Source organism: Sus scrofa, chromosome 18 (genome assembly GCF_054392235.1).
Source record: "Sus scrofa isolate SSC_HxYL_T2T_F1_AM1 chromosome 18, Sscrofa_HxYL_maternal_Yorkshire_Landrace_v2.0, whole genome shotgun sequence".
NCBI classification, from domain to species: domain Eukaryota; kingdom Metazoa; phylum Chordata; class Mammalia; order Artiodactyla; family Suidae; genus Sus; species Sus scrofa.
This window is the reverse complement of record NC_139400.1, coordinates 53,106,478-53,124,518: the sequence shown is the minus strand read 5'-3', so window position 1 is coordinate 53,124,518 and position 18,041 is coordinate 53,106,478. Positions and strand designations below refer to the sequence as shown.

General features: G+C 45.7%; 1 protein-coding gene across 17 annotated transcripts in view; it reads left to right on the top strand.

Annotated features, from left to right (window-relative positions):
- CREB5 (cAMP responsive element binding protein 5) overlaps positions 1 to 18,041 on the top strand; it is a 424,373-nt gene that overhangs the window by 100,076 nt on the left and 306,256 nt on the right. For 15 of the 17 annotated variants that reach the window (XM_085005648.1, XM_085005645.1, XM_085005641.1 and 12 more), the window contains one exon: positions 2,453 to 2,574. In XM_085005648.1, the coding sequence (XP_084861774.1) occupies positions 2,453 to 2,574 (122 nt within the window). Of the gene's footprint in view, positions 1 to 2,452; positions 2,575 to 13,466; positions 13,990 to 18,041 lie in introns of those variants that run through there. The other 2 variants (XM_085005649.1, XM_021078567.2) reach the window with 1 other exon arrangement.

Here is an 18,041-nt window from a genome sequence, read left to right as displayed (position 1 = left end):
CATCTTTAGTAAAACTCAATCTTCTGCATATATTCTATCTGCAATGTCCAATTTATGATTGCCTGTGGTGGGCTTTCTATATACTGCAAAGAGAGATCAGTATCTTGGAGATCAGGCTAAGAATGGGGGAGATGCAGGTGGGTATTTTGTGGCACTGGAATCCAAGTCAACCATCTGAGTGCTTAACAGGTAGGGAAAGCCCGTTGCCCATGGGGTATCAGCAGACAGCCCTGGAAAGGCTGATTAAATGGAGATATCGAGTCATTTTCAGCTTTGTGAGTGTTAAAATATTCTTTGACTCTCTGTAGATAATTTACTGGGATTTACTGCTCTCCTCATGACTTAGAAAAGTAAGTAGGGGGAGTTCCCATTGTGGTGCAACAAATCTGACTAGTGTTCATGAGGATGTGGGTTCAATCCCTGGCCTTGCTCAGTGGGTTAAGGATTCGGCATTGCCAGGAGCTGTGCTGTAGGTCACAGACTTGGCTTAGATCCTGCATGGCTGTGGCTGTGGTGTAGGGCTGGCAGCGGTAGCTCTGATTTGCCCCCTAGCCTGGGAACTTCCACATGCCATGGGTGCGGCACTTAAAAAAGGTAAATAGGATTCTGGTTTCTTGTCATATGGGAAATTATAAAGAGAATACAGACATTGCAAATTAATTTCAACTTGAGAGCACTTTTCAATTGACTGGTGGTGACGGCTTAGAGGACTGGGCGGAAGGAGATTTGAGACTGAGTTTGGCTAGCAGTGTCTGCCATAGGCTCAGGTGGGAAAAATGCATGTACTTAATGGAAGTAGCACCAAGCCCTGCATTATAATTCTGGTCTTGCTGCATCTGCCTGGGAAACCTTGAGCAAGACCTTTCCTCATTTGGGGTTTGGTTTTCTTCACTTGCAAAATAATTGGCAGGGCCAGACTTCTCCAGTCAAAAGTGGTCCTCTCTGGTTCTTTCATCTTCTGTTTCCGAGAAATAGCAGTTTATAGTTTTGTTCAGGTTCACCTTTACCAGGGAAGATGACTGTCTGTAATGATTACAAAGGTCAGAGTTCCTGTCGTGGCACAGCGGAAACAAGTCCGACTAGGAACCATGAGGTTTTGGCTTTGATCCCCGGACCTTGCTCAGTGGGTTATGGATCTAGTGTTGCCATGAGCTGTGGTGTAGGTCACAGACGCGGCTCAGAGCTTGCATTGTGTCTGCGGTGTAGGCTGGCAGCTATAACTCCAATTAGACCCCTAGCCTGGGAACCTCCATATGCTGCAAGTGCAGCCCTAAAAAGCTAAAAAAAAAAAAAAAAAATTATCGCAAAGGTGTAATTGTGCCCTACTTACCTTACAGGATCTTATGAGATCTAGATTCTGGAGAAGGTGTGTGAAACTATTTTATAAACTGCAAATGCTGCATAAATATTAAGCCACAAATGGTGGCTTCACATCGTCCAGTTTTTTAAGTAGTTAGCTCTCCAGACCATCAAGACTATGAAAGAAATTCTATTCCTTTTAAAGAGTCTTCTCAGAACATTCTTTTGGCTATAGCAAAGGAAAATAAAATTAATAATTATATTTTCAAGGGATGGAAACTGAATGTGTTTGACTTGGAACCTTGCAGCATCCTCCTGTGACCTCAAAATGAGAGAGAGAATTGCTAAGTGTTTATTCCCCATTAAGAAAAAGAAATCAAATGCTTGTTTCTCTCTTTCTGTTTGATATAAAAATTTACAAAATTGTTTTTCCTCTTAGCCGTCTAAAATCAGCCTTCACATCGACTCTGTAGATTTTTTTGGCCTTGTTTTAGCTAATCCATTTATTTTCCAGTTAAAAAAAGTTATTTTAGGGACTTCCCATTGTGGCTCAGCGGTAATGAATTTGACTAGTGTCCATGAGGACTCCGGTTCAATCCCTGGCCTCTCTCAGAGGGTTAATGATCCGGCGTTGCCTTGAGCTGTGGTGTAGGTCGCAGATGTGGCTTGGATCTGGCGTTGCTGTGGCTGTGGTGTAGGCTGACGGCTACAGCTCTGATTCGACCCCAAGCCTGGGAAGTTCCATATGATGTGGGTGCAGCCCTTAAAAGCACACACACACACACACACACACACACACACACACACACACACACACACACACACGCAAAAGTTATTTCACATGTTGCAAAGTATAGAAAAACCATTCAGACCCCGGACGGCTGTTGGTGGGACCAACTCACCTAACGTCGCCCAGAGGGAGGCTTGGCAAAGCCCTCCCTTCCCTTTTCTACATGTCATATTCAGCCTCTGGGATTCATGGTTTCATTCTCTCCCATAGTCTCGTTTTCTTTCAAGGGCTGGAAGATGATGGAGGAGGGCCCGTCGGCACGGCAGTCAAGGCGAGGGGAGGGGATTAGTAAATTTAGCTCTGATTTGCCACTGACTATTGAGGGAAGGATCCTGTTTCTGATCCCTTGGTCTCTGCTTACAGATCAGACTCCGACCCCAACGAGATTCCTGAAGAACTGCGAGGAAGTGGGGCTGTTCAGTGAGCTGGACTGCTCCCTGGAGCACGAGTTCAGGAAGGCTCAGGAGGAAGAGAGCAGCAAGCGGGTAGGTTCACCTGCGCAGGCACCTCCTCTAACGCCTGATGGGAATGTCCTCTCGGGAAGGTGGCACTGCCATTGTGCTGATGCGGCCCGCACATGGCCTTTGTTGTCTTCTTCTTCTTCTTCTTCTTTTTTTTTTTTTTTGAAGACTTCTTGGTTGTGGTAGAATCCTGAGCTAGGAAGATCATGAGAAAAGCAGATATCTGAAATATGAAATTCAAACACCCCGCCCCAAAAGTTACCTGATTCTTGAGCTTGAGTCAGATAAACTCCCAGAGTTTTTTTTTCTATTCAAAACTAGTTGTTTGACTTTGCTAAATAATAGCAAGCCTTTCATGAGTGGTGAGTGTGGAAAACAAGGGTCAAGTGGTAAGACGACAAGCGATAGAATGATGCTAGTCGTAGGACAGGTGATTTCATCTGATTTTGGCCCAGGTTGTCACCGTCCGATTTCCACAGCCACCTGGTATCTCTCCACCAGGTTCACAGTTCCTTCTTGGTTGTATTATTGAACATCTGTTGTTGCTGAAACAAATAGGTTAACTGAAAGTGTGGGTTACTTGTCCTTTCAAATGTAGAAAATCCACTTTATGACTCCCTCCAAAATGTAGTCAGTTTTTATTGCAATGTTGTGCTGGTATTTAAAACTCACTTTGGGTTCCCATTGTGGCTCAGTGGATTAAGAAGCTGACTCATATGAGGATGCAGGTTCGATCCCTGGCCTTGCGTAGTGGGTTAAAGGATCTGACGTTGCCCCAAGCTGAGGTCAAAGATGTGGCTTGGATCCCACATTGCTGTGGCTGTGGCTGTGGCTGGCAGCTACAGCTCCAATTAGACCCCTAGCCTAGGAACCTCTTTGCTGAGGGTGCAGCTCTACGAAAATAAATAAAGAATAAATAAATGGATAAATAAATAAATAAAAATTAAAAAAATAAAAGGGAGTTCCTGTTGTGGCTCAGTGGGTTAAGAACCTGACTAGTGTCTATGAGGATGCGGGTTCCATCCCTGGCCTTGCTCAGTGGGTTAAGGATCTAGTGTGGCCCCAAGATATGGTGTAGGTTGCAGATGAAGCTCGGATCTGGTGCTGCTGTGGCTGTGGTGTAGACTGGTAGCTGCACCTCCAGTTCAACACTTGGCCTAGGAACTTCCTTATGCCACAGGTACAGACATAAAAAGAAAACAAAATAAAATTTTAAACAATTAAAAAAAATCACTTTGCCAGATTAAGGAAAGGAAATGGGGTCACAAATAGGAATGATACTGAAGATTTTCTTGTTTTTTAAAATTGTTTTGATAGATCATTATAGAACGCCCAATAATGTACTAAATGTACAACTTAGATACATTCCATGAACAGAGAGTTAAACTGTGAAAGTCAGTTGAAAGGAAGCACCAGCTACAGCCTAATGGATTCTGAAGTTCCAGCTGTCCCATCCGGAACAGCAGTTTTAAAAGGCTTTGATATTTCTCTAAGTGTTTCAAAACCTTTGAATCTTCCTCCATGTGAAATTATAATAATCCCCTCCACCAGATTTTTCATGTCACATTCTCACGTCAAAATTGCCAAGGGCTTGTAGTCAGTCTGTGCGGCTTTAGGAAAAATCCTGACAATAGGTGAAGGTTATAAGAGGGGTATAACATCTTAATCAACTCATTTGATTTATAAGTAGTCATTCACAGGTGATGCCCCACCCCATCCCTCTCGCCCAGTGACACGAAGGGCCTTTTGTTCTTTTTTAAAACAGATCCTTACGTAGCACTTATTTGCCAGACACTGTTTTGAGCACTTAACATTTTTACCTAAATAACAATGCTACATTCTCTATCTCATTGCAATAGCATTAGATTTTCAGAAATTCTCTCGTGGTACCGTGGGCTAAGGAGCTGGTGTCATCCCTCTAGTGGCTTGAGTCGCTGCTGTGACGCTGATTCGATCCCTGGCTGGGAAACTTCCACATGCAGCAGATATGGCCACACACACACACACACACACACACACACACACACACACAATAAAATAAAAAAAGGAAGGAAAGAAAGAAAGAAATGTTTAAAAACTGGGAAAAATAGCAAAGGAGAGAGGAACCAAAAGATCTAGTAGGTTTCCTCTGGTCGAGTCATAAATTTAGCTCTCCCGGTAGATGTGACATATGTAGCAAGAGAATAAGTTCATTCAATCCTCAAGATACTCAAGCTTGGCATCTTAAACTGAACTCCAAGAAAGGCATGTCCTTGGACCCTATCGTCCTCATTTCTGATAGGATGCTTTTAGTGGACGTGGATGCCCTTGATTTTCCTGAAGACATTTTCCAAGAACAGCTTTAGGAGCCCATGGTATGGGCGTAGTTTCAGATCTTCTCCTTGGCATCGTGCTCATGGTCTCCTACATGAAGCCCCATTGGAGGATATTCTTGCAGATCTAAATTCCAGGAAATAGTTTTCTTCCCCTGAGGAACTGAAATATTTTCTCCTCGTGGACATGAGAAGCCTGTGACTGGTTCTGTTTCTCTTTTCGCTTTGACTGCTTGGCTAACACGAAGCCAAGGAGATGCCAATGCTGAGAACTTTTTAGAACACTCTAATGAGCATTTTACTTCCCCCACAGACTAGACGTTCAGTTCTAGTTTATCTTTCTTCTGGTCCTGATTTTTAATTTAAAAAAAAAAAACACATTTTCATGCTATGCATTTTTTGTGAGTTGCTTTTGATCCCTTGTGGGTTGAAAAGAGTATGAATAATTAGATGTTAAAAATTAAAATAGTCAGGCAAGCGGAATTGAGGAGGGCTATTGTTGTTGTCACAGAAATTTGTATTTTTCTCTTTCAAGTGTTGTTCTTAGCCATGTGATGACTTTGTGACGGGTATGTGTGGGGATCCTGCAGCCAGCTTCCCCCGTAGTCTGGGGGTGGGCCCTTCAGGTCACACCCCAACCTCACTTGCAGGCACTAGAAGCATTCCTAGTAAATGGACAGCATTCAGACCAGTGAGGTCTATCCTCTTCCATTGCCTCACTCAAACCAGAGGGGCCATATCCAGCCTCGGTGGCCATGGCGACCCAAGAGGGCACCTTCTTGAGGTCTAATGCATGGTGACGCATCCAGCAGCCAGAGGGGCCGTGTTGGTGGCTTCTGCTCTAGCATTTCCTTGAAAGCCGCGGGGTGGGGAGGTAGGGAATGAAGAGTAGGAGGTGCTCTTTGGTCTGCCATCAGACTTTTACTCATCCCTTTGACCGCATTTCTCCGACTCCCAACATCCCCGACACACTGCCACCACCAGCTCCTACTTCCTTTATTTGTTCCCTGCTTGAAAAGGAGGAATACAGATTCTTTGTTCCGCACATGCCTTGTCATCACTGAATTCTGTCTTCTCCTTCTTCCCTTTTGCTCTACATTTTGATAAGGATTTCATTTTAATTCTATGCTCCAATTCTCTTCTAATTTATTTTCCTCTGAGTCTTTTAAGAGCAAACTTGCATGAGTTCCCTCAGCAAGTTTTAGTAAAGTGGGAGATGGGTTAGTTTACCTGGAGAATTTGGTTTAAAAAGGTTCTTGCTTGAACTTTCCAAGTATTTTATACAAAAACCCATTAGAAGGAAGGACTGGGCTGGTCCTTCCCTCCACCTTTAAATTTCTAGCTGAAGTTTAGTCTAAAAAATTGTATTAGAGAGCAATTAGAGAATTCATCCTTGTTTATCCTGTTCGGCTATCCGTTGGGAGAAAAAAATCTCTTCTATAGACTGTCTCTAATCCTGACACCCTTTTCCAAAAGCATCCCAATGTGTGTATAGAGGCAGGTCATAACCAATCAAAAAAGCCCCAGGAGTTCCCGTTGTGGCGCAGTGGTTAATGAATCCGACTAGGAACCAAGAGGTTTCGGGTTTTATCCCTGGCCTTGCTCGTGGGTTAAGGATCCAGCGTTGCCATGAGCTGTGGCGTAGGTTGCAGACATGGCTCGGATCCCAAGTTGCTGTGGCTGTGGCGTAGGCTGGCAGCTACAGCTCCGATTAGACCCCTAGCCTGGGAACCTCCATGTGCAGTGGGTACAGCCCTGGAAAGGGCAAAAAAAAAAAAAAAACCAAAAAACAAAAAAACCAAAAAAACCAATGTCTGTACCCTTAGCATATATGGCAGACAACACATGCCATAATTGCCTCCATATTCCACCTTAGTATAAACTCATAGCATCAAAAATCTTTAATGAGAGATTTTTTTCCCCCTTGGAAAAGAACCCCTCACTAGCAGCATCGCAAATGTCAGCTTGCCTATGGCTTAGAAGTCAGGCTAGTATATGTCCTGAAACATGAAACACTTTTGTTCATCATTTATTCATGCAGTAAGTATTTTCAAGAGCCAGCCATGTGCCAGGGCCTGTCCAAGGCATGGGCTAAAATTGACTGAAAAAACAAAAACAAAACTCTGCCTTCAGGTCGATTACTTCTTGTGGGCAAGACAAACAGTATGCAAGTAAAAACAATAAAATGTGTAACATGTCAGAAGGTGATAAGTGGAGCAGAGACCTGAAGGAGGAGAAGGTGTGTGCTGGGGAACAGGGTGGAGAGAGCAGTAAGTGCAGAGCCCTGACGCCAGAGGGTGCTCTGTGGGCTGCGGGGCACAGAGAGGAGGGTAGGTGGTGATGTAAAGAGTGGGCATGTGAGGGCACATGCAGGAAGGCTTTTATTCTGAGTGAGATGGGGAACCCTAGTTGTCAGCAGAGGTGTGATGGGATCTGACTTATATTGGAAGGATCGCCTAGGCTGCTGAGTTGAAAGTAAGCTGTTGCAGGATAGTAACAAAGAGAGACCAGGTAGGAGGGTATTCAAAGACTCTGGGTGAGAAATGAAATTGGATATGTAACAAGAACACTCCCTACAACAAAAGTCCAGGACCAGATGGCTTCACAGGTGAATTCTACCAAACATACAAAGAAGAACTTATACCCATTCTCCTTAAACTTTTCCAAAAGGTTTAAGAAGAAAGAACACTCCCAAAGATGTTCTATGAAGCCACCATCACCCTAATACCAAAACCAGACAAAGATACTACCCAAAAAGAAAATTGTAGGCCAATATCTTTGATGAATATAGTTGTAAAAATTTTCAGCAAAATTTTAGCCACTTGAATCCAACAACATATAAAAAAGATCATTCACCACGACCAAGTGGGATTCACCCCAGGTTCACAAGGATGGTTCAACATATGCAGTTCAATCATATCATACACTACATTAACAAAAGAAAAGTCAAAAACCACATGATCATCTCAATAGATGCAGAAAAAGCATTTGACAAAGTCCAACATCCATTCATGATACAAACTCTTACCAAAATGGGTATAGAGGGAATGTACCTTATCATAATCAAAGCCATTTATGACAAACCCACAGCCAATGTAATACTCAATGGAGAAAAGCTGAAAGCCTTCCCGCTAAAATCTGGAACAAAACAAGGATGCCCACTCTCACCACTTTTATTCAACAAGACTCTAGATTAAAGATGAGAGCAGGAGTTCCTGTTGTGGCCCCAAGGTAACAAACCCAACGCATGAGGATGTGCGTTCGATCCCTGGTCTTGCTCAGTGGGTTAAGGATCTGGTGTTGCTGTGAGCTGTGGTATAGGTCGCAGACTTGGCTCAGATCTGCTGTGGCTGTGGCTGTGGCTGTGGTTGGCAGCTGCAGCTCCGATTCAACCCCTAGCCTGGGATTTTCTGTATGCTGTAGGTACGGCCCTAAAAAGCCAAAAAAAAAAAAAAAAAGGACAGCAGGTTGGAGGGAGTGTTTAGATTCTGTATCTGATTTGAATAGAGCCCATAGGAATTGCTGATGGATTAGATCTGGGGAGTAAATTAAGCATGAATCCAGGTTTTTGGCCTAAGCAATTGGAAGGGTGGAATGGCTTATGGGAGAAGCAGGTTCAAGGGGAAAATTGAGGAGTTTATTTGCAGACTTGTTACGGAGATGTTGAATTGGCAGATGGATATTTGGTCTGTAATTTTGGACTCGTGTGGCGATATAAACTCGGGCCGGGGGGAGTTTAAATGTATGAGACTCCTTGGGCTCACCTGGGGCCAGGAGTGGATGGAGGTGAGGTAGAGCAGAGGGCTGAGCAGGGAACGAGGCGGAACCCACCGGGATCCTCCAAGACAGAGCCTTCAGCTCTCCTCAGTGGCCAGAGACGACGCAGAAGACCGACCAGGAGGCGTGAAGACCCAAGTCAAATACGGGACCCCTCACAGTAATGCTGAATGGATTCCAGCAGCTGATAGTCAGCGTGCTGATTCCATCTTTCATGTTAGAGGAAAACAAAAACAAACCCAAAAGTTGTTTTATTTATTTACTTATTTTTAAAGGAAGCAAATTGACTTTTCTTTTTTTTTTTTTTTTTTTTTTTTTGGTCTTTTTAGGACCACACCTATAGCTGCATATGGATGTTCCCAGGCTAGGGGTCGAATCAGAGCTGTAGCTGCCCCCCTGCACCACAGCCACAGCAGGGTAGGATCTGAGCCGCTTCTGCAACCTACACTGCAGCTCACGGCAGTGTAGGATCCTTAACCCACTGAATGAGACCATGGATCGAACCCACGTCCTCATGGATACCAGTCGGGTTCGTGACTGCTGAGCCACAATGGGAACTCCTGACATTTCACATTTGATGTCTTAAAAAAAATAAATAAATAAGAGAGAGAGATCCAACAGTGCATATCTCGGAGGCGGGAGAGAGCTTCACCCTATGCTAGCAGCTGCGTGCGAGTGTCTGTGTAAGAAGGGGAGTGGAAAGGACTAGAAATGACCTCCTTTGTCTTGCTAAGAGAAATAGAACATTGCTGCCTAACGTGGTGAAGGCCCCTGAAGATGAAAAGCGTGGTGTATAAGTGCTAAATGTTGTTATTCTCCCCTAGGGCCTAAATCTGACTCTTTATGCTGATGCAGCAATAGCAAATTAGGACATTTCCATGCTCTAGAATTCCTACCCAAATGATGAAAAGTGCACTCTATTCCCAGAGGGTGTTGACTGTTTAACACATGGGAACGAGGGACAAGCTATACTCTTAAGATCTTGGATCCCAGCTCTACAGGAGTCTTGGAACAGGGCACAGCCAGGTCAGCCTCCACTCAGAAACGTCAGCCGCGCAATCTGATTAAATTCTGTACCTGGACATCGTGTTATCCGACACCACCAGTTACTCGGGGAGCGAGGGGGGCGCTTTGCTGTCGTCCCCTGGTCTTGCTCTGTCAGCCACTGGCGGGCACGGCTGCTCTCAGGGGAAGGTGTGCGTGGTGCCGGGTGGAAAATAAAAGATACCAGGTTGAGCAAACTTGCAACAGCTGCATGTTTCCGGTTATGTTAACATGTTTCTTCTATGATATTTGTGTAATACAACCCCTCCCCCGGCCCCAGAAGTCTAAAGAAAAAGAATATTATGAAATATAAAGTTGGTTTTATCCAGGTTTTGCAAATATTGCCATGTTTGTTAAATCCTCCTCAATGAGACAGTGTTTGATGTGTTTGGTTTGGCTTTTTTTTTTTTTTTTTTTTTTTTCTTTTTAAAATCAGCGTGACTGAAAGGAAACACCCATTGGCAACATTATGAAAGATGACAACCTATTTCTTCCCCCACCCCGATAACTGGAAAACTGAACCCTTATATCATAAGAATTCTCCCCCCTCCCCATTTCAGTACATTACGAATGTGACGCCCTTTCAGCTTTCTCCTTATAGGTTTAAATTATGCCCTCAGCTTAGGTGGAATTTGAAGCTGGAAGCGAAGTAGGCTTGGTCTTTGCATCCCACTCAGGGGAATGACTAAACCAGTGGATAAACTGGAAGCCATTTCATGAGTTTTGGTTCCCTGGGATTTAGGATTAATGAGGACAATCTTAAGAGATTATCAACAGTCAGTATCCACTTCCACATACGTCAGTGAATCGTGATGTGATCTCAGACTCAGACTCAATTTTGAAGTGGAGTCCAAAAGAAAAAAAACAAAACTCATGGCGTTGTCTATTTTTTTGGTCTTTTGAGGGCTGCATTTGTGGCCTCTGAAAGTTCCCAGGCTAGGGGTCCAATTGGAGCTGCAGCTGCCGGCCTACACCACAGCCACAGCCACAGCCACGCCAGATCCTTGACCCAGTGAGTGAGGCCAGGATCAAACCTGTATCCTCATGGATACTCACTGGGTTTGTTACTGCTCTGCCATGAGGGGAACTCCTTGTTTTTTGTTCATTTGTTTGTTTTATGGAAAGTCATTGTATCCGCAGAGTCACACCGTGTATTGTCTGTGGCCTTGCAAAGAGGGAGCACACAAAATCAGGTGCGTTCGATGTGGATGCTGAGGGTGGGAGGGCCCTGAGTCTTGGAGGATTACTGACCTGGGGAGGGGCCGGGTGTTTGTTCATTTCCTCTCTTGGACAGTTTTTATATTTGGCTGATTCCTAACCTTTGCAGATGAGTCTTTACAACCTAACGTTCACATTAAAGAAAAAACTTCTATCTAGTGAGGCTGAGGATTTAGTTTCTAATGCTAAACCATCTGGCATCATGGCCCTGCCTTCAGCCAGTCTTAGGAGCCAAATTAAAGGGGGGCGATAGTAGTGGCTGTAATGGCAGATGAATGTCTCTTCGCCTCTGAGTGGCAGGTTTTATTATTCTCTGAGTTCATTATGAAGTGTTTTAGTTTTTCGGTCATAGGTTTAATTTATATTTGCTATCACAGGGCATCTGTTCTGCCTGAGGTCTTTTGGAGAACCGATTACAAGGTTTCAGAGGCTAAAGTTTGAATTAGAAAGTTTTGCATTCATTTTGTGCTGTGATAGGTATTCAGTTATGAATTACTGATGTTTCCATTTGAAGCTATGGAGTAGAAGAGATCGGAGGATTGGGTCCTGCTTAAGATACAACATGAAAATTGCTAGAGGAAACTTGGCATTGATTTTGGGGACCTCTACGAGTGTTGGAAGCATTGCAGAATAAAATCGTATTTTCTTCCACCAGTATTTTCTTCTGTTCAGTTGTGATTGGATATGGTAATAAAGCATTTATATATCAGGAGGCATATTCAGGCTCCCATCTGATATTTTGCGAAGTTCCCGTCATGGCACAGTGGAAACAAATCCGACTAGGAACCATGAGGTTGCAGGTTCGATCACTGGCCTCACTTAATGAGTTAAAGATCGGTGTTGCCGTGAGCTGTGGTGTAGGTCGCAGACGTGGCTCGGATCCCATGTTGCTGTGGCTCTGGCATAGGCTGGCAGCTGTAGCTCCAGTTACAAAGCTCCGATTAGACCCCTAGCCTGGGAACCTCCATATGCCGTGGGTGTGGCCCTAAAAAGCAAAAGCAAAAAAAAAAAAAAAAAGTTCGATTTTGGTCTCTTAGTTAACAGGGAATAATTATAGGCAGTGATGGCAATGTTATGTTCCCCATTTTAAATTCAGAAGAATAAGCTGTTGAGAGAGACAAAAGGAATTGATAGGCGTTCACTAAGGAGGAGCAGTGGTGGGGGTCAAAGTTCTGGCTCTTCTCCTGCCTCTCTGTGCTCTTTCTGCCTCCTCCTCTTTGGCTCTATCCACTCTCAGGTATTTTCCGTTTACACTTTCTCTTCAGCAAACTCAGACATTCTCATGGCTTAACCATCAGCACCACTCCGAGAGTGAGTTCCTTTATCTGTGCATCTAGTCTTTACCGTGAAGAGTAGGCTCTGATCTCCAGCTGTTGCCAGCATTCTCATTTGAGTGTACTTGGAGCTACCGTTTCTGGCACAGCCTGCTCACAACTGTGCTCAAGGCTTTCCTGTACAAAGTCACGGCCAAGGCGGCCTGCCCTGGTCTGTCGGAGGCATCGTTCCTCCCCCACAGGAGCTGTGCCTCCCTCCTCTCTTCTCCCCACTCACTGCGTCCCATCAACGTCCTCAGGATGGAGTCCTCATGTCATCTCTTTATTTCCGTTTCTGTCCCCTCAAGTCCAGCCCATCATCACTTCCTAGGGAGTCATTGACATGAATTCCAAGCAAATATTTTGTCCACTAACCCAACTTCAAGAGTCTCATGCTCTACCGACCGAGCTAGCCGGGCAGGGGTTAACCCAACTTTAAAGAAAGTACTATTATTGCAGAATTTTAATTTTACTACGTAAAAATAAACTGAATGTTTACATGTAAACAAACAAAAAAAATTGTTCTCAGAGTTCCCATCGTGGCTCAGCGGTAATGAACCTGACTAATATCCATGAGAACTCCCGTTCAATCCCTGGCCTTGCTCAGTGGGTTAAGGATCCGGCGTTGCCGTGAGCTGTGGTGTAGGTCGCAGACGTGGCTCGGATCTGACATTGCTGTGGCTGAGGTATAGGCCGACAGCTACAGCTCTGATTTGACCTCTGGCGTGGGAATTTCCATACGCTGATGGTGTGGCCCTAAAAAGACCAAAAAAAAAAAAAAAAAAAAAAAAAAATTTGTTCTTGAATGTGTTTACCTCTCACTTGTGGTTACGTTGAATGATCTTCCAAACATCGTCAGTGTTAAAAGGTAGAGGGGTTCACGTGGGATATTATAGGTAGAAAGGGGGGGTGCACTGGGAGCTGTTAAACATGGTCTTGATTCTAGGATATTCTGTGCATAGAATGCATCTGAAAGGTCCAAAGCAGGGATGGGGGTGGGATGGGGAGTGGCCCTAAAAAAAAAAAAAAAAAAAAAAACTGAGAAACAAACAATAGCTAAAAACACAGTGGTGCCCTGGAGTTCCCCAGCCACCGTAGCCAACCCAGACTGGAGTTGGGAGGATGGCTTCTTTGGTCGCTTTCCCGTCAGGTGGTCCTACTTGTAGCTAAAAAGTAGCCTGATTGAATGATTTGGCCAGGAGGCCCCTCCTCGCTAAACCAGTTACAAAGCTCAGCTTTAAGGGCTGAGGAAAGGGCAGCTTTTCCCAGCTGGAGACTTTCTCTTAGGGGTGATTCTTCTGTGCACTCCTTACCTGTCCCGAGGCAGGCAAGCCAGGCGGGGATTTCAAGGCATTAACAAGCGGGATCTGAGCAGCGACGGGACACTCTCCGAAGGCGTCCATTTCCAGCTGTGAGTAATTCAGGACCCGCCAGGGCAGCGTGTACCTGGGGCAGGAGGCTTTGGCATCTGCAGAGGAGCACGTCCTGTCCTCCTTGAGGCCCCACATTAATGCTCCTGAAGGCAGAGCAGGAAAACAGATCTATTTTCTGGGCCAGCTTAAAACAAAATGACTAAAAGATGAAGCTTCCGTTCTGGGCAAACAACCACACTCGCATTTAGAAAATTGGTCCAAATGTTCGAGGCGCTGAGCATCTGCAGCTGAGACTCGCTTACCTGGGCCCCTCACCGTGAGAAAAAAACAGTGACATGGTGCAAAGAGAAAAGGAAAATAGTAATTGCAAGAGTCCCTGCTTCCATCTTCTCGTAAATCCAGGTGAATGTTAAGTATGGTTGGGAGCAGGTATGGGAGTGATTTACTCTGAGAACCTCACTTTAGCATTTGTGTGTTGTTAAGTTATTTCCATATTGATAAGGCTGCGGGCAGGAACTGGGATTCCAAGCATTCCTCCGGGCCTTATTTCCAGTATGTTGGCTATTGACTCAAACCTGGGGTGCGGTGACTGATTTTAGCACCAGGATCTTGGAGGGACACTTGCCTTGTTCTTAACCCAAATACCACCCAAACGCCAAAGCCTAGGAAAGCTTCTGCCATGGCAGACTCCCCCCACCCATACTGCATTCCTACACTTTGGAGAACTGGCTGTCCTGCTGACCGGGAGAGGCTGACAAGCTGATTGGATTGGAGAAGGGCTCAGACCCTTTCCGGGCACAGTGTCACCTGTGGGCTCCTCACTGGTGCTCTGCGATCACCCTCGCATCTCAGGTGGGATGGGATGTGGGCTGCAGACTTCTCCAGAACACCGTCTGGTTTCGCTTTGCTCTTTGCCTCCTGGGATATTAAAGGCTATTTTTAGCCTGTTTGAACCTGTGCCTCTTCTACATGATGGGGCCAGTTTCTCATTTTGGACTCGAGAGTGAAATGGAATGGCCAAAGGGCTTTATGGTCAGCATCCCCTCTGAGCACATATTTCCCAATAAAACTCAGCAGTGTTGGCAGCATCAGATTGTTGTGTATGTAGATGATATTTTGACTTTTGACCTGAAGGTGAATGTTTTATTGGACAGTGTTGCAGCTAGAAGGACGGATTGTCCCACCTGCAACTCTCCCTTATTGTCTGATACCATGGGGGCGGCCCCAGTCTTTGTGAAGTGGGGCAAACCCCACATTGGGGGTTTCATGTGGGTGCAGCCGCAGGCATCCCTGGGATCTGAGTTGTGGGCTGAGTGCACCATCTGTTACCGGAAAACTTTGAAAGTTGATCACAGTGCTGACTGAATCCTGCCTGAGTCGGGGCCGGGCGCCACCTTTCTCTGTGGCTTTGTGGTTGGGTGGGGGCTTATTTGGGCTCTGTCAGCAGTCCTGTCCCCAAAGAAGAAAAGCGTTCCTGTTGTGTGTGCTAGTCGGGTTGATTGACTGCAGATGATGCCTTGCCAGGCATTTGAATCACAGCCGCTCTCAAAGATGTCTTCCCCTTCCTGCCTTCACCCCGTGCGATTACTTATGCGCCGAGAGCTTGGAAACCTGGAGGATTTGTGAACGTGAGGCTATTGCTGGATTCTTTGGCACAGTTGGTCCAGGCATCCCTGTCTTTTCCGGGGCGAGCCCGGAACCCGCAGTGTTCTCAAATGGAGAACGGGCGTGAGCCCCACTTTCCAGCCCCATTGGGTTGGTCCCCACATGGCCAGAAGGGAACAAGATGGCCCAGTGTTCTGGCGGTCCCTTTTGTGGTGAGTTGTGTCAAAGTATGACGTGCACTGTCAGGTGTCTGTGCCGTGGGCCTCCTGAAAGTGGCCTTCCCGCACTTCCTAGGCTAATCACAACAGCCCTGGCGTGGATCGAGAAGTAGCACAGAGCGTTGTCTGAATTCAGAATGAGAGCAAGAAATCCAGACTGCATCCCATCTCTCCCTAAAAGCCATGCGTGACTTTTCATCTTCTCACTGGTAACTACCGTAGAGTTATAAACATACACATGTTTGATCAATTACACTGAGATCCAGAGCATAGATAGTAAAGCTAAGTCCTAGGTAGACAGCATCAGATTCACGTATCACTGCGGTATCCCACCTGGAATGTTCTTTCTGATGGTGACCGAAAGAAATGTCCTTAAAGGGTCCTGGGAACAGAAACCCAAGTGCAGTTTTACAGAGACAGTGAGACAGCGGTGACCTCACTGCCTGCAAAAGCGTCTCTCCCCTGCCCAGCAGCAGGAGAGGAATAGCTCCTTGTTCCAGGTCTCTGCTAGATGTTTCCCTTTATTTGCATCAGAGTCATGCCCACGGCCATGAGTACAGGTTTTAGGCAAAGCGGCCATCAGGCTTTGTGAATAAGTCCTCGCCTTCCTGACCTTTGCTAGCACTGCCTACAGTGTCCCCTTCACCACCAGCTTGACAGACATTTGATGTTCAAGTATAGCTACCTGCTGCCCTCCGGTAGCGAAGGCGACACGCCCCATGTGCCCAGCAGCTGGGTGTGAACCTAGGGGTGATTTTCCATTAGCGGTGATGGATTCACCCAGATCCAAACACACACCCCCTCCCATGGACCCCCTTGTGACCAGAAGCACATATTGCCCGACAGCTGGCCAGGCCCAGGGATGCAGCCGGTGATCGCAAGAGAGGAGCTGCTTTGAGCTCCTTCCTGCCATTCTTCTGATGGAGTCTAACACTCAGACTACAGCTACCCGTGCTGCTACCCCTGATACAAAGGACTGGTGTAGTTTACAGAAAAAATAGCATGGATGGAATAGCCCAAGCACTGTTTCCTCTTCAGAGAGTTTGCATTTTATCCTTCCCAACATCTTCTGCCTCTTGACAGACTCTCACAATGCCGCAGCAAACTTGCCTCGATTGGGTAGCAGTGGTTTGCTGCCTTTAAAGAACCCGAAATCGCACATTTCTGTCTCAAACTGCAAGGGGACATGTAGAGAAAAGCCCGAGATGCTCCCATAGAGCAGGGGACATCCTCCGTGCCTCTGATCATTGCGTACGGGTACAGGTGGGCGTTAGAAGGGAGACTCTGCATGGGGCTGCGTGTGTATGTCAGGAATGGCTAGAAAGGAAGTTAGCCACTAAAAGACTTTCCTTTGATGCTTCATGGGACTTGTTCAGCTCATCCTCCTGGATGTACTGGCTTTTAATCAAAGAGTAAACACGACTCCAGCAGAGCCGTGCTCTCTGAGCATGAAATGGTTGGCTCGGCGTCCTGTTATGGCTCCCTGCACTCACCCTCCTTCACCCAGTTCCTCCTCTGCTTTTAGAAGTCCCGCCCCAACTTCCTCATCCCCCGCCCAGGGTGTTGGTGAAGCCCCTTTCATGTGTGCCGCTGAGACCATTGGACATAGCCAGTCGGAGAATGAAGTCTGGACCAAAATGACTAATACTTGCATTCATCTTGCCTTTCCATGGAAAAGAAGAAAGGCCAATGCTGATTCTTAAAGTGGTCCCCCTTTTCCACACCCCCCTGGCAGAGGTAACCTGCTCTTTGTGCCAGATGCCTTGCCCAACAGCTGTTTGGTGATTCTGTGTCACTGGGCTCGCTGTAAAATCAGGCATATCCTTTTAATGACCTGTTCATATTTCAGCAGTGCCGAGCTCCATGGCACAGAGAGAGGGGATAAACCTTCATTGTAATGGATTTTTAGTAAGACTATCGCGGAGATAAGAGTCCTAAATCTTGGCAGTCTCTTTAGAGCACACACTCTGTGATTACACACAAATACTTGGCTCCCCAGAGCCGCGTTGTAAGTAGAATGCCCTGCGCAGGGCTGGGTAATAAGATACTGCAGATACATTTGAGAGCAAGGTACACTCTTGCTTTATTTATGAAGATAGACATGCTGGTTGAGGGCTTAATCACAGCTGATAAATCATTTTAAGAAAGCCTATTAGAACCATATGCTGATTTTTTTTTTTTTGCATTAATATAGTGTGTCTGTTTCCAGTCTAATAAGACAGGGTTTTCTCTCATGCTCTCTGTGTCTCTCCAGTATGGACTATTTATCTGTTTAAGTGGTATCACTTGTGTGGGAGCATTTATCTCTCTAAGAGGTACCATTAATAAAAGAAGGTGAAAGGAAAGGGGGAAGGAAAAAAAGAAATGAAGGCACCCATTGCAAAATGCCTCTCTCTCTCTCTCTCTCTCTCTGTGTGTGTGTGTGTGTGTGTGTGTGTGTGTGTGTGTGTGTGTGTGTGTGTGTGTGTGTGTTTATGGCATTACAATGGAAAGAGTCAAAAAGCTGAGAACAGGAAACATCTCAATTAGACTTTCGGAAGACCGTGGATTGGTCTTCCCTCGGCATAAGGTAGTCATTTCAGGCCAGGTGGTTATAATACTATAGTAAAAGATTATCTGAATATGGGGGGG